Source organism: Sparus aurata, chromosome 7, assembly GCF_900880675.1.
Source record: "Sparus aurata chromosome 7, fSpaAur1.1, whole genome shotgun sequence".
NCBI lineage: Eukaryota > Metazoa > Chordata > Actinopteri > Spariformes > Sparidae > Sparus > Sparus aurata.
In genome coordinates, this window is record NC_044193.1 from 26193691 (window position 1) to 26216363 (window position 22673).

Sequence of the window (22673 nt, forward strand, 5' to 3'; positions counted from 1 at the left end):
CCTCGCCTGTGTAAAGAACAAGAAGAGCGGTGGCAAACTGTATCATTTTCCATTCAAAAGACGGCTGTCTATTTGGGTCAAGTCAGCCGTCGGAGCCGAGGCCTACTTGAACAAATTTCTGCAAATATCCTCTCTAGCAACGGTGCACACGCAAGCCTGTCATTTTCCCAGGAATAGAAGGGTAGTTAAAATTACAGCTTTTGAGGAGTGGAAATTTACGCACTGTCTGTTCTTAAATAGGAGCTCTAACAAAATAGCCATATGGTAACATTTACAGATTTAAACAGGGGAAGTTTTACGATATATGGGGAATCTCTGATTATATATGACAAAGTGTGAGTTGAGCATCCGCCTATTAGGCTGTAAAGTTCAGTTTTACGTGGAAGTTTCAATCACTGGGGCAGTTTTATGCTGGGTGTAGGAAGAAGTCTGCAACCTTAAGATCTCAAATAAAAATAAATTCTGAGTTAATACTTGGAATTGAATCAGAGATCAACGATTGTTAAAGGTGAAGGGATTAATTACGTGAGTATGAGTAGATGTTCTGTGCCACTGCTATCCCCAGCTGAATCATATTGAAGAGATGGGTTACTGACCACCTTCCGCAAGAACATTTTCAAGGATCCGAATAAGTTCCTTGAAGTCTGGAAGATGGTGCGATGTTCCCCTGAAAAACGGCAGATGACAGAAAGGCCACAATCACAACAAGTCAGGCGTTGTGACAAACACACCAGTCCTCCCATTCATTTTGAGTGTGGGTAGTGTATTTAGGCTGCAGTGTGCAGACCGCAAAAGACCAGTGGTTCTTCTGGGAAAGGTTAAAAGAAAAACAGCTTTTGGGGAATCAAAACCCAACATCGCGCTGCAGCGGCCAATCAAACAGTCCTGTTGTTCAAGCTGTTTACGCTAAATTTAGCTCTAAATTGTCATTAAATATAGCCTACTGCTATAATACTGCTAAAGCTTTGACGATTTCTGATAAGTGCTGGTTTACATGGCACTTGCAGTGTCAGGGTGAACGAGACGCTGTCACGAAGGCCACAAAACGACACATGCACAAACAGTCAGAGGGGAGACTTCACCATCAGCGTCAAGAGAAACACTCAGACTTGTTGCAGATAAAGAAAGCTTGTCTAGAGGAATCGTCGCTCCTAATCTGGGAGCAGGAAACCCGGCGCTATCTTGGTGGAGTTCATGGACCAAACGATGATAGGTGTATCCTGCCATGCAACTGTGCAACCCTGCACTAAACACCACTGCGCTTGATTTGGTCTGATTGAGGCCTGAGGAGGTCCAAAATGTTACAGTGTGCAACATTTATATCTCTGTTTTGGTCTCCACCTAATTACGCTATTTGGTGCTGTTAAAAAGGACAAAAGAAAGAAAATATCTGCCTCTTTAAGCAGGTTAATGCTCCATGGTTTGCACCTAGATTGTGAACAAAACTGCTTGGTTCTTGTCAGGGCTTTTTGAAAACAGTCAACTGGGTAGACCAGGTTGGACCCCATTAAGTTGTGGCGCTGATCCGGTTAAAGGGACACATCCAGAATTTTTTTCTCACTTACTTTTACATTGCGAGATATATTATGCCTATTTAACCGTTGGCTTTATTGTATATTCATTTTTTAATCTATGTATTGACTGCTGTGTTTTATGTGTTTTTTAACCATGAAATAGATGAATGAATTAAATCAGCATCGGCGTGTGCTGACTCTGTTTTTCTGTTTGTCATATGACTCAGCAGACTTGGTGGTAGTGGCATACTTAATTGCTCATTTAGTAGGCAATATGTAGTACATACTAAGAGGGAGTATGTAGTAGGCTGATATCGAACCCAGCCAGTGTTTCTGTATTGGGTCCAGCAACTCCCAAAAAAACGACAGGAGAGGATCCTGAAAGATACACATCTGAAATCAAAAAGAAAAGATTATCTTCCCACTTGCAGTGCAGGCAATTTTACATGACAGTGTGTTCCTCGGGAGTAGAATCAGACAACAATATTGCTCATCTTTTATCAGTGAAAAAGACAGGACTCCATCAAATTTGAAAACACAGACTTTGCTAGAACTTGGAGGGAATGCATAGGCCTACTTTCTTATAAAATTCCATTTAGCCCACGTGATAACGTTCTCCTAAAGCCTTTACGAATCTGGGGGCGCCTGCAGAAAGGCCATTCTTTTGACCTTGAAAGTCTGAGAGGAGCCAGCGGCATTAAACCACCCAACTCATACATCAGTAAGTGATACAGTAACACTTTATAACTGGTGGTGCTATATGTGCTCACTTCTAATATGTTATTGGATTAAGTCAAATTACTAATAAAGCTTGATTAACTGTGAGATGAAAGCACTGTTGTTGTCATGTGACCACACACCCCGGACACTGAGGGTCAGAGGGGGTCAGATGTATGGAGGTGATCACAGCTGGATCCACGAGGTCAACACACCATCTGTCGGGACAGGTCGGTCACGTGGTCCCTGCCTGCTCCCGCTCAGGGGGGACCGGAGGTAACGACAGCGTCTGTCCGACTGGGGGCGGCGTTGGACAGCCACTTTCTACAGGCATCCCGGCGCGCTGCCGGCCACCACCATCCCCACCACCACCACCCTCTTCACCCTCCTCACCCTCACTTGTGGGATCAGCAATTCAGATCGCATGCAAATCCAGGAGCGTCACCGTGTGTGTGTGTGTGTGTGTGTGAGAGAGAGAGAGAGCGAGAGAGAGGAGTGCTGTGCATTCCTGGAGAGAGAGAGAGAGAGAGAGAGAGAGAGAGAGAGAGATATCCCTCCTCCTTCCTCCTCCCTCCTCTCTTCCCTTCTGGTCTCCCAGCCGGCGGCGGCAGAGAGGGATTTTTAACCCGGGCTGCAGATGCAGGGAGCAGGGCTGCGGAGTGGAGCACACACTGGTAGTCCGTAGGGAAGTTGTGGAAAGCCGGCTCGGTGCACAATTGAAGCGCGTTCGAAAGAGTTTGGACTTTGTTCTCGGACCCTCCGGCCGCTAAAATTTGTTTAGTTTTATTCAGAAAAAGTTTACTTTCTGGGTTCCATCCGTGCGGTGCTCATGGGTTCCCAGCGCTCCGCCCGGCCCGGCCGGACAGCGCTGCTCGTCGCGGGGCTGCTCGTGGCTCTGTGGCAGCGCTGCGCCGCAAGTTGCCCGGAGAAAGACTTGGAGGACCGGGAGGAGGAGGCCAACATAGTCCTGACCGGCACCGTGGACGAGATCATTAACATGGACCCGGTGCACAACACCTACTCCTGCAAGGTAAGAGGTTTCATGTGGTTTCTTTAAAAAAACGAGCCGGTGAGGGTGCACCGCTTCCAGGAGGAGACACCTGCTCCTGCTCCCTGCGGGCTCCAGAGTCACGTTATTACTTACCTTCACCGCCGTGTAGCTGATGGAAGCCATTAACCACCCGAGTCTGTGTCCCAACTCCCTCAGTGCCCGACAAACATTTAACAAACTCATTCATCCAGAAGCGTTTGGCAGCACTTACACGGACACTGACTGGGAATCCACTTCAGAAATAGATAGATGCTGTATTTATTTTTTTTTAGTTTCTTTTTTTTTTTTTAAATTTCCACTTACCAATTACATAGCTACAAGGGAGGCCTAACCGACCATGTAATCATCCCAAACATGCTGCAGCAGGAGAGTGGCCCCTCACCGGCCCCTGGCTGCAGCTCTCCATTGATCTCCACTCTTAAGTGCTGAAAACATGCAACTTCACCTGCCACTGGCTGCAGGGATGATACCCTGAGACATGATTTTTTTTTCTGTGGAGATGCTGAGAAATGACACCGCATTTACCCCAATTAGAGATTAGTGACATGGGGAGGTGACAGTGATGTCTTTGGGATTAAAAAAATAAATAAAAAATGTGATAGGGCTGCTGCGAAGTGCTAGGGACCGCTCACAGCATCCAAAATAAAGCAGTGATCTGTAAGGCTGCTATTAGAACACTGTAAGAGATGATAACATGGGTTTCCTTCTCTGTAAAGAGTGTTGACAAGTGCTGCAAGGTGTGCCCAACGCAGCAAACATATTATGTAGGTGCTCTACATTGTCCTAAATCATACATGTGAACCTGAAACCAATTCTCTACTTGCCACAGGAACATCAAGCCTCTGATTAATAAACCACACAATAGCACGTGGTGAAAGAAAAAAAGAAACACAAAAAAAACAGCTCCACAAATAAGCACATTTTCAGCCAGGAAGCAGACTTCCTCCGTTCTTATTCCGGGGCCACTCATTGTGAAATTAACTTACGCACCTAACTTACGGACTTGCGGCAGACCACCCTATAATCAGTCAGAACAAACAAGTTGTGTTTGGTCAGCTCTGTCGCTGCTCTCTTCCTCAGCGCCCACTTGCTTCCCGTCTGCCGATGAATGAGTGGGGTAGATTAGAGGCACACGGCTCGCCTTCTGGAGACAGAAACCACCGTCGAGTGCTGAAGTGAGACGAGACAGCTAACATGCAGCGGAGTGGGGGGGGGGCGAGCTTTCCCATGACTGTGCATAAAGCTTGGCTTTGCTGCACTTCCTGTGATGCACAATCTCTGGGTGCAGGCAGTGTATGAGATGAAGTTTTCAAGCAGCCTGCCAAATGCTGCGTCTGTGGATCTCTCGTGGAAGACAAGTCGCTCGATAATCACTGTTATTACACACAATGTCAGTGGATGATTTGGTAGCGTGGTTAAAGATTTGAATAGCACTTTCAGAGACGCGCTAATCTAATCATCAGCCGTTCAGTCAGTTTTTCGAACAATAATGTCAAACATTTGCCGGTTCCAGCGTTAGGGGAATTTAAAGGACTTGCTGCTCGTCTTTGACATTTATGACAGCAAATGAGTCTTTGTTTAAGACTGCCGGTTGGACAAAAGAAGCGATTTGAACACGTCTCTTTGGGCTCAAGGAAATTGTCACAAGCACTTTTCAGAAATAAGCGGTAGATTAGAAAGCAATGAAAATAATCATTAGTTCCAGTCATTGGAAAAAACATACACCCAAACGGGAGAGGCACTGAGGGAAACCCTGATTCAGATGAAGCAAAGCTGGACAAGGGCCCCAAATCTCCCACAGCACCCCTTTACATACTTAGAGATTACAATATACGTTTATGACAAAATGCTAAACGGAGATTTGTCTTTCTGCTGCCGTCTGTCTAAAGGTCAGGGTGTGGCGCTACTTGAAAGGGAAGTCCAACGTCAACCGCGAAATCCTCCTGGACGGCGGCAACAAGGTGATGATCGGTGGCTTTGGCAACCCCGGGATCTGCGACAACCAGGTGGCCACGGGCGACACGCGCATATTCTTCCTCAACCCCAGCCCGCAGTCCATGGGGCCGGAACACAAGAACGAACTTATGCTCAACTCGAGTCTGATGAGGATTACCCTGCGCAACCTGGAGGACGTGGAGCACTGCGTGGAAGGTAAGGAGCCAACTTGTTGGAGTGGATTGAGTTCGATGGAAAATACCGTAAATGTTATTTAGAGTCTAAAAAAACACTTTGAAGAACGACCAACAGGTATGGGAGTGAATTCCTAACTTTCATCAGGGCCTTTCATTGCTATTTTTACTTCACTTTGCTGTAAATTATTTTAATATTGTGTGTCACCTGTGAGAAAGTCAGTGTATGATCCGTGCTGTGGTTAATTGTAAATCACTTAAGGCAGCATGGATTTCACACACCGCTGGCTGCTTAAATTACACAGCCCTCGGGCTCAGAGCTTCAAACTTTTCCAGAACTCCGTGACAGAGAGGCCTGAGTCATTCGCTGAGCTTTGTTGCCATGGCGAAGCTCCAGCCTTTCCAAGCAATGCCTTGAGGCGGGTGTGTCCCATTAACACCTTGATGACACGGCTTGAGTGGCTGAGAGGTGATTCCTGACCTTTGCACCTTGTTGCCGGGCCGTTTTATTAAGTCACATGTGGAGGTGCTTAACACTAAATGTGCACACAACACATGGCGAGGCAGTTTCACGGGGAAACACAGGTTCCCACACTTCCATCGTCAAAGAAGGGTAAAGTTTGCAACAGTAGGAGCAGTGGGGTGGGTGGACGGATCAAACAGGATGATAAATGTTCCAGTGTTGTTGCTCTGTTCATCTGGACGCCAGAACTTCAGCATGATGAAGGGTTAATTGAATACTTTCACTCCCCTGAGTCCTTTTTTGGATGAGAAGTCATTTGTCAGGCTCTTATGAGACGAACCATGCAGCCATGACTAATAAATCTCAGCATCTACCGTGACTGTAGCAGCCCCTGCCCCCATGCCAGTGAGCAGTGAGCTTGCTGCTGTTTAACTTTTACTGGTGCTTGACAATGTTGGCAGCTGTTCAGAAGTTTTGACTCCGAAACACTCAGAGCGGCCGGGCGCACCGGGGGGAAATGAATCAGAGCACGATTCACCTTGCTGAAGGCTTTCTGGGGCAATCACCGCTTCAGAGTCGCGGGGTCCATATGTATTCCGGGTGCTTTCCCCCCTCGAACAGTTCAGGGTGGCAGGATGTTCCAATGGATGGAGCTTGTTTGCAGTGTTAAGTTGCATTTGGCACACACATAAAACTTCTTCTGTTTGTCTGTCCAGGCACGAAACACTGCACTGCTAACCTTTTTATTCAGCCCCCTTTTCTTCTTCTGGGACTCCTGTTGTGGAGAGGGGAGTTTCTTGGCTCTGACAAACTGTCCAGAATGTGCCCTTTTTGTTTCGGCGCTTTGTACTTGAAGAGGGTTTACTTCACATAACCTGATTTTCTCATATCACCTTGCAGTGGAGGGAATAGAGGGAAGGAAGTGCTTCGCGAAGTCATCAGGAAAAGGTTTGATAGGAATCGTGCTTTAAGACGTCTGAAAGAACTGTCCTCGGACTTCCCCGGAGCTTCTTGTGCACGGACCGTCCATTAAGTAATACCCTGGGACAAGTGTCAGGTTCAGCCCGGCCATGAAATCTCTATTTGTTTTATTTGGCCCCTGGTAATTAGCATGCTTGCCTCTATCCGGTAGAGTTTTTAAGGCTTGTTACAGTGCAACGTTTTTTATTAAGAGCGTCGAGCCGGCTCCCATCCATTCTGCGCAACCGCTTCCCCCCCGGAGACTGTGGGATGTCAGTGCGGCGGGACAAGACTCTACCTGCCGCGGCACTCATTGTACCCTCCTCTGCTTTCTCCTCATTCTTGACATTTTCGATAGCTAGGATAGACTCAGGAATGCCTGGCAGAGGGCTTGGTGGGGAGGCGCATTGTCTGTGGTGGAAGAAAAAAGCCTTTGTGCGAGCGCCTTCCCACCAAGAGTTTTGAGAGGGACACCGACACGGAGGAAAACGAGATGACTGATGAAGCACAAAGCGAGAGCGGAGGAAATCTTTTGGTGCATGTGCGGACGTGAGGGATGTTGTGTTTGCTGTGGCATTTTTGTTTGAGTTTGGATCAGTGCTGCGTGAAGATAGATGGCTTCGGGGCATTGTTTTTCACTCTCTTTCCACGCCTGTGCTCCCCGTTCTGGGTGGTGGCACTTCAGGGCCACTCAGTCCATGTGTGCGATTGCTCGGCTACAGGCTTCCATGTGCCACAGAGCTCCCCAGAGGAGTGTTTACAAGATCTCAGTAAACACTTGCAGTTCCGACCAGATCTTAAAATGCTGTGCGCCGTATTTGCAGCACAAGCCCTCTTTTGTGTTTCCTGATCCCTGTCTTTACCGACACAGTATGTATGTATGTATGTAGGTAAGCTGGCATTTCTGTGGAGTAAGAATCGAAAGAGCAAAAACGTTAAACTCGAAGTGTAGTGCATCTACACTGTTGAACTGGCACCTTGTCTTGGGTGATAAGCAGAGGGCATTTGGCAAACACTCTCCGTCTATGGTCCTCCGGCTACCATTCAGGAGAATGTTACCGTAGTCAGCTGTGCTGTGCAGAGAGCCGACAGATAACATTTCAGAATAAAACAGAGACGTTTGCTGTGGAAACAAAACAAAAAAAAAAACCAAGTCATGCTTTTGTAAAACGAACAAAGCGGACCATTCAAGGCCCGACGGAACACGTTCTCCTCTAGATTTCGTAGAAAGAGGTACAAAGAAAAAAAAGGCTGTGGTGTGTTTATTATCATCTCCATTTTTTCCACTGCCGTGTAAATGACAACAAAGAGAGAAGGCGGAGGTGTTTGGGGTTTGGACGAGAGGAAGCCCTCTTGATGGAGAAGTGTTGAGCGTACAGGGAGATCTTATCTGTCTTGCTCTGTTTATCAGCCGCTTTTGTTTCAGCTCTTGATGACTTGATGCCAGAGTCTTTCCCTCAAGGCCGCCACGAAGAACAGCAACAAAGGGCTGTTTCTTCCTTCTGTCTTGATCCGTTCCTCCCCTTCCTTTTTTGCCTCCTTTTAGAAGAGGGGAGATGAGCCAGTCAGAAGTCAGTGCATAGTCATGCAACAGCTGCATCGGAGATCAGTTCTTTGTCCCTTTTGTGCCGGCATCTATTTAAATGCTCAATACTGAGTGCGGCTTGTGTGCTTCACTGGTTGGACAATCAAAAGTCCTTGTGGGATGTTAATGAGCAGCGTTTTACTGCTCAACATACCACTGGCTCTTTATGATCTGTGTGTACAGCAGTCCAGAGGCTCACTCGTAATGGGGTTAGCCAGGCTTGCTGAGAACATGATGGGGGTCCTGATTTGCCAGCAGGTGGTCCTGCTTAATGATGGGCGAGTAGACAGTCCTGTGGAATGCTCCTCGGGGTGGGTGGGATGTGGGATGACTGTTTGAGCCCGCCCCTCCTTCTCCTACAGTGCTCCTTCAGTGAATGAGCCGAAGCCTCGCTGAAAACTTTGAGCTCTCTTCCCCCCCCCCCCCCACTATTTGTGCAAGGAGGAGGCCTAGAAGCGAGTGGAATTCCTAACCTGCACAAGCGCCTACCTGGCCTCCTCCTCCTCCCTCCTCACCTTTGTGATGTGAGAGGAGATAATGAGTGAGCGATAAGGGCAAAAAAAAAAAAAAAAAGGAGAGGAATGAATGCTTCAGTTTCTAGCCATGGTTTGTACTTGCGATTTTCCACAACTAACGTAAATGATGAACATCCCCAGGGAAGTTGGATTACTTGTTTCAGGCACAAGTAAAGCCATACTGAAAAATGTGGGGGTCGCCACATACGATTAATCGGCGACTCAAAGCCCTGGAAGATACTCAGGCGGTGTTGGAAGTACGTTCAATGCCGGTCCAGGGTTAACCAAGAACGATAACCATAACAATAGGTATGAACTGATCGTTTTAAGAATCAATCGACTCACGTGGATGGCGGTGCCCACGTGACAACTATAACGACAGTGGCCAACGACTTCCTTAAAACCACTCATGAGTCATCACAGTTCGTCACGTGCACAACTCGGTTTTCTATTTGTTCCTCTGTGCCACGTACAGCGGTGAGAGGTCATCGGTCAGAACTCTGCGTAGTTGCCAACACAGCTGTAGTGCTTGCGCCCGCCCACTGTCAACCTAACTTTAACTTTCATCAGTGTGGATGCTCACATGGGCAGCGTTACAGATATCGTTACAAACAGCATTCTTTGTGTGGACGGCCCTTCACTCTGTTGCCTCCCCTTATGCATTTCATGCTACGATATAATGCTGCATCTCTCAGGTTAGATACATGATTATGTATGATGTCTTCTACCTGATGTAGTGCCTCTTCTGGTTTTCCCTTAAGATTAATTATATTTCGTACAAGTGTAATAATTTCCCTCTGAGTTTACGGAGGCAGTCTTTATTTCAAGTGAGGTGGTCTGCCTCCCCTATAAAACACTCTGGGAAATCTCGCAGCAAGTCTGTTGCCCTATAATTTAAATATCAGGCTCAACTACCACCTGCTCATGTTCTCATCTCACCAAGAAGTTCTCGAGACAGATTACAGCATCACCACTGCACAGTGAAGTATTATAACCTACTATATATTTGACTTTCCCTGCTGTGAAAACATATGGCTTGTGGGTAATTCCAGAGAGGTGATGAAGTTTATTTCATTGTGGCTCTGCAAAGTGTGTGAGAACACTACGCAGCCGCACCCAGGTGACTGAACTAAGGCACTGGCGTCTTTATCCAGTCCGTGTCTACACAAGCAGCCTTTTGTCTTCAGGGAGTCATGGGAAGTCAAGAAGACTGACTTTCGGGATCAGATTTTTTCTCAGGGTCCTTGAATGGATTAGGCCATAGTCTAAGAGTGAGAGTTCATTTGCCTGCTGTAGAGCTTTTCTACAAAGGTGTACCCTTGGTAAGTCTGTGTGCCCTGTGTGGCTTATGTCAAAGCATTTATGCAGTGAAGTGAACAGAATTGGACAAACAGAAAAGGCCTGATGGAAGGCTTTGATGAAATCACCAACAAAGGCTCGAAGGGAGAAACAAGACCAGCGGACCTGTTTGCCAGCTAGCCCAGAGTCTCCAGAGTTATTGCACATTTTTCGATTTTAATTAAAAATGCGGGAGCGGAGAGCCTGCTTGGCATAGCGATAACGGACTCCGAAATGAAAAAGCCATGAAAGATGGAAGAGAGCAAAGGAGGAACAGACCACTTAACCACAGTCTGTTCACCTTGGCGTGTGTCCCAGCTCCAGCTAGAGTGTATCACTGTCATGCTGATAAAAATCATAGATGGTATTGATTGGATGCGAAGACACCTACATGTATTGACATGCCTGTCACTTTGGTGAGATGTTAACATGCCCAGTGTACACACCGGCATGCTGTGTAACATCATGCCTGTCAAAATATACTTTATATCTTGTGAAAAAGCAGAGTCCAAATATATTGTCATAATTCATTAGCTTTTACTTGCACAGTTTACTTGCACCTTTATTTTTTAAATACCTATATAGCGCAAAACCCTGTTGTTGTCCTTAGCTTACTATCTTAATCTTGATCTGGGTGCTTCTTTGGTGAAAGATTACCAAATAACTTGGCTATGCAGAATGCATAGTGTGTTAGTGTTTCTTAAAGTGACCTACACAAGGGCACCTTTTTCCTGCTGTGGTTGAAAGAAGGTCTCAAAATCAAAATTAAAAATGCATCACGATCAAGTCATTAAGTAATTTGATAGCAAAGATGAGAGTCTTTGACACACAGATTTGTTTTGAAGCCCCTTAAATGGAAAAGGACATCTAAAGTTAGCTGGTTTCAAAGTCCAAGTGAAGCTCTTCTTTAGTTTAGAAACAGGAAAGTGGAACTGACCTAGGAGGCGCTGGGCAGGGACTTGGGTGTACAGTGACCCGGAAAACCATCCTCTTCTATCCTAGACATAAAGAGCTCAGAGCAGCAGTCTGCATGAGATCTGGGCTCCCTCCGGGGAACTGGAACCATGACAAAATTCTTGCTCCAAGACTGCATTTTTGAAGCAGGGCAGCTGCTGTGGCAAGTGTGGCTACTTGCTGTCAACCCGCCAAAAACATCAGGTTTAGAGAAAAGGGTTTTGGTGGGACACCAGGGGGATAGGAGAAGCCCTAATGTGATTTAGATTTAGGTCAGCTCAGCTGTCACTCCAGCGCGGCTCAGATCAAGAGATCAAGAGAAGAAAATGAAATATGTTTTTCTTTTTTCGGCCTATCGCTTCTTTTTGTTGAAGGATACACAGGAGACATCTTTGAGCAACTTTTTCTTCTTTAAATAGTTTGACACACTTTAGCTTGCACTAAAGTGCACATGGTCAGTAGAAAGCAGATAACTGTCAGATAACACATGCGGACTGCCGTCAGTCAGTGGTGTCTTGATGGGTGTTAACCTCCAGAGTGAGCCAGCAGTGTTTAAGATAAAGTGATTTTCTGCTTCCTCTTTCGTTGTTATCAGTGTCTCTGGCCTTTAATGAATCATAGTTTGTCTGAGAGTCTCAGCTGCGTAGTTGGATGAGAACAGGTTGAACGTGGTCCAGAGGTTAATCACATTCAGTCACCTTCTGGTTGTGGACTGGAGATGCAGTGACCCAATGCTGGTAAATGAGACCTATCATGTTCCCTGTAGTCACATGGTATACACCTGTTACATACCACTATCCATGTACATGGCAATGAGGCAGATTATATAATGCTGATATCTCTGTTTCCAGGCTTCTCTAGCTACATGTGGACTGGTTTAAATGGCTGTTGTTAAACAATACTTCCAGTAACGACCCAGCCCTGACACACTCTGTTTAACCGCCCATATTATGTTTTATATGTGTGTCTTTGTTAAAGGGTTCTAGATATTCATATGCTGCTGAAACGGCCTTTGGTCTTCTAACCCGGCTTTCTGCAAGACTTTGGAACCTGGCTGCAGTAATTTCCTCCAATTTAGCTGCTAGAGCATTAGTGAGGTCGGCACTGTGATGTTGGGCCATATGGCCAGGCTCACAGTCAGTGTTTCAATACATCTCAAAGTTGTTTGATGGGATTTATTTCAGGGCTCTGCGCAGGATTAGAGCTATGGTTTGGTTAGGGGTCAGTGTTAGGGTTAGGGTTGATTATATAATTGTTTCAGCAGTGGAACTTATAGTTTTTACCAAATCTTGTAAAAACTAGACTGTTGTTCAGCCCGACTTTAAGTCTATTCCCATGGCTGATTTAACATCTTATACATTACAGAGCTGCTCTTACAGGAAGTAGGGGAGACCTGACAGTTGGGGGTCCCGCATTCATAAACAAATCACGGGATGTACAGGCCTTTCCCGTGCTTTTTTGCCCCTCAGACAACGGCCCAGTCTCTGTTACTTCCTTTCCTCCCTCTTATCCGTCTCTCTGTCGGTGGGTTGTCATGGTGAAACCGGGATGAACACCCCTCTCTCCCTCGTGACTTGTTTCCTTCTGTGTTTGCCATTTTCTGTCTATTTTTCTTCCTGCTTCCAGGTGTCACCTTTAATCACGTTCTCAGGTTCTGATGATGATCTGCACATGTGTCTGTCTGTCATCCTGTGCATGTGGATGTGTCCCCTGGTGTTTTTTTGGCTTTCTCCAATGTTTCTCTGAAGCACCTCCGTGACAGGCAGTGCTGATATATGACAGTCCGCTTAGCCATCACAATTGCATGTCTCCACTCTTAACCTTTAACACAGATAAAATTCTTCATGACTTGTTTCCCCGCCCTTCTCCCCGCTACTGGCCGCCGTCCTCTCCATTCCCACAGTTGTCATCTTTCTCCTCCCAGTATTCCCATCTCACAACGGTTCCACCTGTAATTAGACTGGAATCCCGTGCCCTGTAAAGCTGTCATAGTCCTAACAACCAGGTGCACCACCAGCCTCTGACCTAATTCAATATACCTCTGTCAGTGTCTCTCCCGGCTTCCTCAAGAGCCAACAAGAGTGAATTTTTTAAAAGTCAGGCTAAAGTTTATTACAACATGCCAATTTTACACATGTCTACAGATCTTGTGGGGTACTACTGCATGCATGGGGAAAAAGAGTAGTATGAAGCCTTTTGCTCGAGTTGGAGCTATGTGAAGTCAGATTGAGTGCCTCACTTGGAGTTAGAACAAGTGAGCTAACAAGATCTCTGTAATCCCACCCCTCATCTCTGTTTGAGGCTTCGAACCGTACATTATCAAGTTGTATCGTATCTTATTGTACAGTGCTATACTGTATTGTATTGTATGCTTTAGTACTGTATTATTACCTAACGTATTGCATTATATTGTATCTTAAAGTATCGTATCGTATCGTATCATATCATATTGTACAAAATTCTGATATACTGCGTTGTATCTAATGTAATGAACTGTATCGTGTCTTGTTGTACCGCATCGTGTCGCATCGTATCGCGCTGTAATGTACTGTAAGGTATTGTATCATATCGTATTGTACAGTATCGTACAGTTTTGTATCATATATAGGCACCTGGTTTTAACTTGGAAGAAGAGGAACACAATTGATCCAGGAGATTTTGACAGGACACCTGGCTGTTGACACAAAACACTGAGCTGCTGCGGGGATTAAACCAAGACGAGAGATTAGCACTGCAAACATTTTTATGTCATCCGAAATGTCAGTCTCATTTGTTTCCCTGAGTTGGGGAACTTGTGATATGTGTGTCTCCTGGCAAACCCTGAAGTTGACAAGTCCCCTGAGAGATGAAACATCTGAGGAATTTTTCCCCCTTTCTCTCTCTTGCTCTCTGCCTGCCCTCGGGGCTGACAGATTTGTCAGGCTGGAGGGAGGCGCTCAGCCTGCCCCTGTTGTTTTAGCCAACAATGGGAAGGACGTGATGGCTTTCAGAGACAAACCGAGATATCTGGCAGAGGATGTCTCACTAACTTGAGCATGTATCCGTACACACACACACACACACCCACACACACACCCACACACAGACACGCATACTTTATTATCTCCCCATCAGAATGAGACATAATGCAGTGTGTGAGACTCTATCTGACCCAGCCATTACATTGTTATTGCTTTAAACAATCTCAGTCTCCAAAGGCTCTTACTCCTACAGGGTTGTAGTAATAAGTACACACAGGAAATAAATGATTCTCCAGGGGATTTTGTTGGGGTCATAGTTCCACGTGACCACATGAGCCCTTTGCTTGTTTGAAATGAGCAGATAGCAACTGCTTTATAACAAAAACAAAGCTGCTGAAGATAAGACAGCTAACAGTGGCAACCGACGACAGTCACAAGGCTGCGTTTTCTGAAACCTGCCATCTGCCTTTATATACTTTTAGGATATATTTTGAGCCCGAAGTGGACTGCAACAACTCCTTACAAACTAAACACTGGTGACATTTTAGCCGGTCTGGAGCTCACTGTAATACTGATATGACATGATATGATATAATAAGATAGGAATCTATACGCTCATTGCAACCAGACACTATGACTCTAATAATGTGAAACAATGTGATCGACCTTATAAGCAAACACTTAGAAAGAAGCATAATGCAAAACATAATTACAATTGCAAATGGCACCATCATGCAGTAGGTTCTGGGCAGTTCAAGGACCTGTTATGGAAATGTGTAGGCTCTGAGACATGTGTAGCACACAGAAACACATGATTACATGTAGCTTGTACTTTCATGTTTTTTTACCACCTCTGTCCTTGGTACTTTATATCCTGCAGAACTCATTTCGTTCACTGTCTAAGGGATGGAGTGCAACTAAGAGGGGAGAAAATGGCCCTGCAACAGAGAAAGTGTGCTGGTAATATACCGGGAGAAAGGAAAAAAAATGGAGAAAGACGGTAAAGAAGGAAAAAAACAGGAAGCTGGGTTCAAGTTCGTGAATGAGTTGAGGGGATATGTGTCTGTTGTTGTCAGGTTGCAACATTTCAGAGGTACCTTAAAAATCTCTGCACATAAAACTGAAACTGTTCGTAGGGTGGGTGAGACAAATATGTTCTTCTGTATTTTGGCTGAACTGTCCCTTTGAATAGCTCTCTTATCACACGAACAGCTCCGTGAAACCTGGACCATCAAAGGAAAATTACAAATGCCTGGATTATCAGCATCTTCCCTTTCGCTCTTGAGCTGTGCTGGAACTATACACACTACACACACACATACGCACAGAAAAAAAAAAAAAAAAGGAAAGCAGACTTGTCACGAGTGCCATGAGGCAGCTTTCGGCATTTTCCAGCAGAAGCGTGGCGCCTCAGAGAGGCTCGCCCCGAGGGAACAAGTTCTATCACAGACTGCGAGCTGTTGCCAGCGGTGTGCCCAGATCAGCCTCTCTCGGAGAGTTCCTACTTCTTGTCACTCCAAAGCCCCTTGTACCGAATTACCTGAACAGTGTGGCCTCATTACCATACAGCACTGTCAGCCATTTTGAAATGCCCCCAATTCCCTGGGGACCGCGAGAGCAACAGCAACAATCCAAACCCTAAAAAACAAAGTTCCTGCATGCATCTTTCAGAGAGATGATTTTCTTCTCCCCTCGCATTGTGAGTGGGTAGGTGGGTTAGAGGCATGCCCTGGAAGTGCACTCGAAGCAGACATGTTTTAGAGGGCTCTCAGAGAAATATATGAGCATTGAGATGGATGGCGCTGTTGAATGCGGAGAGTTTGGGTTGTTGTAGTCTTCAGCAGGATATGTGGCCTGCTCGGACCTGTTGTCAGGTTAAAGAGTGTCCCAGATAAATCAGGACTTCCTTGTTAGGCTGCCCTCAACAGGACAGCATTCTGACTGTTTGAAAGTGCGCCGCAGTGTTGCTTTGTAAGGGACGAAACAACATCAATCTTTCATGGGCAGATATCCGTCATGGCGAGCCCTAAGGGTTCATCTGACGGTCAAACTTGAAGCCAGTCAGAAAAGGGCTGGAGAAACAGTGCGACCCCGTCCGCTAATAAATAAGTTAATAAGCTACCAATGGGACTCTCCTAATGTGTTTAGGAGGAAATGCAGTTGTCTGGATTATGTTCAGAACAAATGTTTCGTCCAAATCAATAACTGGACAATTCTATAGCTAAAATTATTAATATGTACGAGGCCCAAGTGAATGGTTTATGTGTTGTGAGGTTTGGCTGAACACTTTAGTTAAGCTTAGGGAAGGACATGTATATTATCTTTACATAAATACTGGAATAGCCGATGAGTCCCATCTCATTTTTCAACTCTTTCTGGTGCACCTGCATGTCATTTAGGTGACCTCAATAATACATTTTAATTTCTTAACCCATGATGTGAATGATGATCTGTATTCTCACCTGATTTTTTTGGTTAATGTGCAAAGTATACTCTTGGCCCGTAAATGTTTATTTAACGTTACCTTGGAAAACCACTGACATTTGCTGACATTGAACATCTCTTCCCTCCTGATGATTTAAAACAGCTGCGAATGAATGTAATCACTAAAAATCACAGTAGACGTCCAACCTAAACCGAAGCAGAGCTGTTATTTCAAACAAATCCAAAGCCAATCGAAAAGCTGCCCGAGGAATTCCAAAGGTCTTTTTATTACACTTAAACTGACAATATTTTCTCCAGACTTCTATAAACTCGCTAGAAATGTAGCAGTTAGTTTAGTATTTTGCTGGTTTCAGGCTTATCTGAGTATATCAACGGAGCTCTTCAAGGGCAAGTGTCCTGGCTCTTGTTCTTAAATATGGCTTGGTTGACAAACTTTGGGTAGTTCCAGAAAGAAAACTCCATTTACGGTATCACTCCTTTTTAAATGACAAGACAAAGTTATACATAGTTATTTATGATTTTGACTGCCTGCACTTGACTACCCCCAAGGTCATTATTAGTGCAGCGTTACTCATCAGGCCCAGGACAGGTTCCAACATGCAAGCTCCAATCTATTCAGTTAATGAGAACATGTGGAAAGTCATGTGTGATATTGGCTCCCAGCAAATATTTGCTAATGCTTTGTTTAGATGAATGGAGTGAATGTCTAAAGGAGCTCCAAGAGTTGAGCCAGTCGTCCCTTGGGTGGGTTTGAGCGTGTATTGATAAGCGATTTTTGACGTATTTCTAGTGTAGGTTTTCTCGAAGAACAGTAAACTCCTCTTGGGTTTGATAAATACCTTTTGTCGATGTGCGACTGTGAGCAATAGCTTTATATCTTTGAGAAATGTGCAGCTTTAGGGAACTCGGCCAACGCAGATAACACCAATATCAATTTTCCTCATCCATGCGCACTTGATCTCGATCAGGCCTTAGATACGAAATTCCTGCTGGAATTTCCCCAGGGTCCTTTTTCACTCGTTGACTTCCAGGCCCTCATTCTGGATTCAAGCTGGAGCAGGCCTCTGCAATCTCTAGACATCCCAGTTCCAGGTAAACGGAGAAAAGAGTGAAAGGCGACGGGTCAGCCTCCAGTTAGCCTTCACCTGAGGCCAAAGGGAGTGTGAATGGGCTGGGGTGAAATCGGGGTCAGACATGTTCACACCAACACCCGAAGGAACTCCTGACACATTCCCTGAGTGAGAATCAGTCAGAAATCCACATTCTTTTCCAAAAAAGTAACAACTACAGACTCATGAGGAAACTTCTCTCTAGTATTTATTAAGCATCAGACAAACATTCTTTCATGACCTTGATTTTCAGTTCATATTCACTCCCTTAAAGGGTCACCCCCTACAATTTTACACATTAAAGTGTGTTTTCAGGTCTTGGAGAGTACTACAGCATGTGTATAAAAAGAAATATAAAGCTTTTTGTGGCTCCAAGGAAGCTGCATGTGATCTGATAAACTGCCTCCAGTGATGTCACACTGAGGCCAAGATGCATTGTGGGTAACGTAGGCACCAGGTTTTGTGGAGTAGTTCACTGCTCTGGCGTTGGACTTCTATAACACCGGTGGACAGTTTAAAACAAATGATCAAAATTAATTAAGTAGAGCCAGAGATATCACCTTTGTTAATGCACACATCCTCCATTTCCTCCTACGTTACCCACAACGCAATAGCCCCTGAGTGACATCACCGGAGTAAACGTATTATGATGACACGCAGCTTCCTCTGGAGTCACAAAAGGCTTTATTATACTTTTTTCACATATGGAGTAGTACTCCACAATGTGTAAAAACTGGTGGATTTACTCTGCTTTATTGAAATAAAGATGTGTGCATATGTGTGTATATGTGTGTATATGTGTGTGCGTGTGTGTGTGCTCTTGCCCCCGTCCTTTATTGGTTCTAAAGTGGTGCATTTGTTGCTCCCACTCAAGCCAAATCTCTTTCTTTGTCCCTGTGTGTGTCTCTGCATGTCTGTCTGTATGTGAGTCACTCTTAAACACACTGTTATTCTCCATCTATGTCTCTCTCTCTCTCTCTCTCTGTCTCTCAGTATGGCTCTCTCTCTCTCCGTTCAGTCTGTGCAGATTGAACTTGCGGGTTACGATGCTGGCAGAATCTTGATCAGCTCCGATTTACATCTAGACAATGGAAGTAGTTGAGAGGCGATTTCTCTCTTCTTTTTCCTCTCATTTCCCCTCCTTGAACCCCCTAGTCCTCTTTCTTGTCCTCCCTTCTGCTGCGCTGTCTCTGCCAGCAGCCCCCGCCCCTCCTCCTTTATTGTGTTTTTGGGAAGATGGGTGTCTTGAGAGACAGGAGATGAAGGGATGAAGAGGGCGCCTCCTCGACAGTAGACTAAACTGAATGTTTCTGGACTTCATCTGTGCTCCCGAGGACACTGCCCTCCTGATAAAGAACTCCACGCACTTATCAATGCACACACTCACTCACACACACACACACACACACACACACACACACACACACACACACACACACACACACACACACACACACACACACTCTCATGTTAAAGCCTAAAACAAGCTTTCGATGGCACAGCCAGCCTTCTGTCGCGCTGTCTGCCCGTCATTTTCTTCATGGCATTGTGCATATACGACATGACCCCGCACAGCACCGTCAATTAACATAAGCTTCGCTTGGCTTCAACTCTGGTGTCATACTCAGACACAGCAATTCAAATACTGATCCTTTTTGACAGAATGCACCCCGACAAATAACAGCCCGCCCTGCGCACGAGCACAAAGCATCTCAAATTCGAGTAAGTGCTGCAAACTCAAACTGACTCGGCACAATAATTGCTGTTTAATTGTATGTTACAGGACAGCGAGGTGGAGAAGCCTGTCAGGCTGATCTTACACTGTGAAAAGATATCTGAAAATAAAGTTTAGTTTGGTTTAAATCGTAAAAAATATTGTTTTATTAGAAAAAGGAAACAAGTGACTATGAACATCCAGCGAAGGGCAGTAAGGCCGTAATGGGTGATACACTGTAGGATATATGTAATGTAGTGTAAGGGTTTACATTTTGAAATGTTGTGACCCCTGTAGTACTTTGTTACTTTAAAATGTTAGGATGTTGGCAGTATTTCCAGTGAATAGACTGCTCCTGGTTAGTCCTGTTAGCTTAGTGCTTAGTCTACTCAGCCCCATGCCAATGGAGAGTGGATTGAATTTTCGTAGTCGACAAACATTTCTGGAGCTACACCACAAAACAGCGTTGTAACGTTCTCCTCGACAGCTGAAGTAGATGGGGAATTGTTTTAAAATGTTAAACAAACAACCCAAGAATAAAGCATATGATGGCTCCATAGAGTTTTCTGGGGTTAATCAAAGTGTCCGGAGGCCCAGAACGATTTGAAAAAACGTTCTCTACACCAGTTTTTAAAGCTATAGTCCTTACTTTATCTGCTAAGCTAAAAGCAATGAAGTGCACACCATCTGTAGTTGATGCACAAGAGGCTGTGATTAACATCTTCTTACATCGATTTGGGATATGGAGCTACCAGAGCTTGGATTCAGACTCAGCTCAGACGAGCTATGTGGAGTCATTTCCTTTTCATTTCTTTTTATTTATTCATTTATTTTACATTTTCCAAACTATTCTCCATCTCCATTGTTCGGGGGAATGCTACCGCACTGTTTTTCATAGATGTTTTCGTAGACCAGGGAACTTCACCCAACTCTCCATATGGGGGTGGGTCGCCAAAGACGAAATGTTCCTTTTCGGGGGGAACAATGTCACGTTGCTTGGCTGAGCAACAGAAAGTGACACAACAAATGACTTTAACTGCTGAATAATAAGGAAAGTAATGCGGTTTCTCACGGTCTGGGCAAAGCTCTAAGTGAGTGATGACTGAGCATGTCTGTAGCACACCTCACGGTGGCCTGTCGTAACTGATACGATGCTCAGAAGTCACTAAGCTTGTTAGAGCCAAGGTCCAAAACAAGCAAATGAAGGGCAGCCCGATACATCGCCATGCAAACCCCTGGAATAACAGATTTGGTTTGTGATTTGCTTTACTTGGCTCGCGAGGCATGAGACTTTTTAGGCGTTGTGTTTGAACCGTCTCGTCCGCAGGGTGCAGAGTGAGTTACTGGATTTCAGAAAAAATATCAGCAGCTGCTCCAGAAATGGTTGACTTGTTCCACTTCATCAACAAGTCCATCAACTGTCCTCGCACATATTGTGGTTCTGGCTCTGCTGATTGAAGAAATGAGATCATTCCACTTGATTCAGCGCAGTTGTAGCTGTGAGAATGTCTGCGAAACATAAGCTTTGTATTAAATCCAAATAAATCCGACACATTTTATAGAAATAATTGAACGCAGTAGAATTACATTGAAAACAGTTGGAGTTTCAAACCTGAACAGCTAATTTAATGTAAAGAATAATGTCTTTTGCAGTCTCTGTGCCCTCATCCTAACCTCCGCGACGTCTGATGTGTAACTGGCATTATCCCTCAATTGAAAATCACAACAGATAGGAACGAGAGTCGTTCTGCCTCAGCGTTTACAGCTGGTGGATTACCTGCAGTCAGTCATGGCTGTTGTGTTTTGGATTCGCTCGCTTTAGCGCCGCCATCAGCCCTTTGAAGACGCCGAAATGAGATCCGACACGTAAATCACCTGGTTGGTTTGAGCTGAAGCGCCGACAGTCCCGGACGCATCATCACCTCCCCTCTCTGGGTGACCAACAGAGACTGAAGTCAATAAAAAAGCCCATTTCCCAAGAGGGCTTTTGGGCTTTTATAATGGAGATGTGTGATGACGCCCAGACGTGCGCCCGCTCAAGTGTCCCCCGGATTCATGCGTGTGCGTCTCGGTGTGCGGCTCTGTATACCGTGTGCACATCTGCGCCGTTGTGTGCGTTCGCGAAACACTCATGAATGAAGGCAGAGCGGCAGGCTTTTTCTCCCAGGCACCGGGGCAGAGTGTGAAACCTCCGGAGAGCGAGCAGACGGCTTTTTAATTTCGCTCCTCTCCGCCGCCGGTTGGCTGAATAAACAAGAATTGAAATGCGCCCGGGAAGAGAGAAGTTTTTTCTTTTCATCAGCGGCAAACTTTGAGAGCGACCTGTTATCAGACCCGCTCATTTATAAAGCACTGAAAGGGAGATGGAGTTCAGCGCGGTGCCGGATGGATTGTTATTTTTTTTTTTCCCCTCATATCCTCCGGTGCGGTATTTAGGTTGCGGTATACGCACTCCGCATTGGAGCAGATTGTAAGTGATCACCCTCCGGCCGCTGCCAGAGCTTCTCTTTTAAGATCGCTGTCGACAAAGGCTTGGGGAATGGCTTCTGGTGGGGTGTGGAGGCTTGGGGGGGGAGGGCTCCCTTTGTTGTCAACTTCTTGTCTTTTTGAACCCTCCCCTCCCAACCACCTGTCGTCCCTCATAGCCGATTATCAAAGCTCTGGAGCTGAGCTCTGTGCGCACGCTTACCTGCTCTGAACTTTCAGCATGACACACGCCGCTCTGCACTTTGGCTGTCCTGAAATGAGCAGTAAAGAAAATGATCTTTGAAGGAAGGAGGAAGGGTTGATGAAAAGGATGGCGCCCCAGTCGCACGCCAACCTTCGAGGGGCAACCTCAAGTTCGCGAGGAGCGAGGAACTGCTGGGAGGAGTGAGGATTAAGGAGAGGTACCACGACGGCTCTGAAGAATCAGGGTATTGTTGCGGCCTGCTCATCAAAGCGTAAAGAGAGTTTTGAAAGAGGGAAGGAGAGGAGGGGGGTATCATGGATGTGCACACACTGTCTTTGAGCTAAAATGGGTTGCTCTGAACTTGACAATGCCAGACTCTTGTTCTGCATTAACCTTCCATTTTGAATTTTTTTCAATCTATTGGATGATAAAGCACATAGCCATCTTGATATCACTGCTTTATGTTTCCTCTTCCTTTTAGGGTCTTCGCCTCAGAGCATCTCTACCCAGAGGTCTCTTTGTTTTAACCTAGCGTGCTCAGCATCCGT

The 22673-nt window shown here is 45.5% G+C and overlaps 1 protein-coding gene across 8 annotated transcripts in view; it reads left to right on the forward strand.

Annotated features, from left to right (window-relative positions):
• Positions 1–2785: 2785 nt before the first annotated feature.
• Positions 2786–22673, forward strand: part of agrn (agrin) — a 279643-nt gene continuing 259755 nt past the window's right edge. For 3 of the 8 annotated variants that reach the window (XM_030421897.1, XM_030421900.1, XM_030421899.1), the window contains exons 1-2: positions 2787–3261; positions 5172–5433. In XM_030421897.1, coding sequence (XP_030277757.1) covers positions 3061–3261; positions 5172–5433 — 463 coding nt within the window. In that variant the 5' untranslated portion in view covers positions 2787–3060. Of the gene's footprint in view, positions 3262–5171; positions 5434–22673 lie in introns of all 8 variants that reach the window. The other 5 variants (XM_030421901.1, XM_030421902.1, XM_030421906.1 and 2 more) reach the window with 3 other exon arrangements.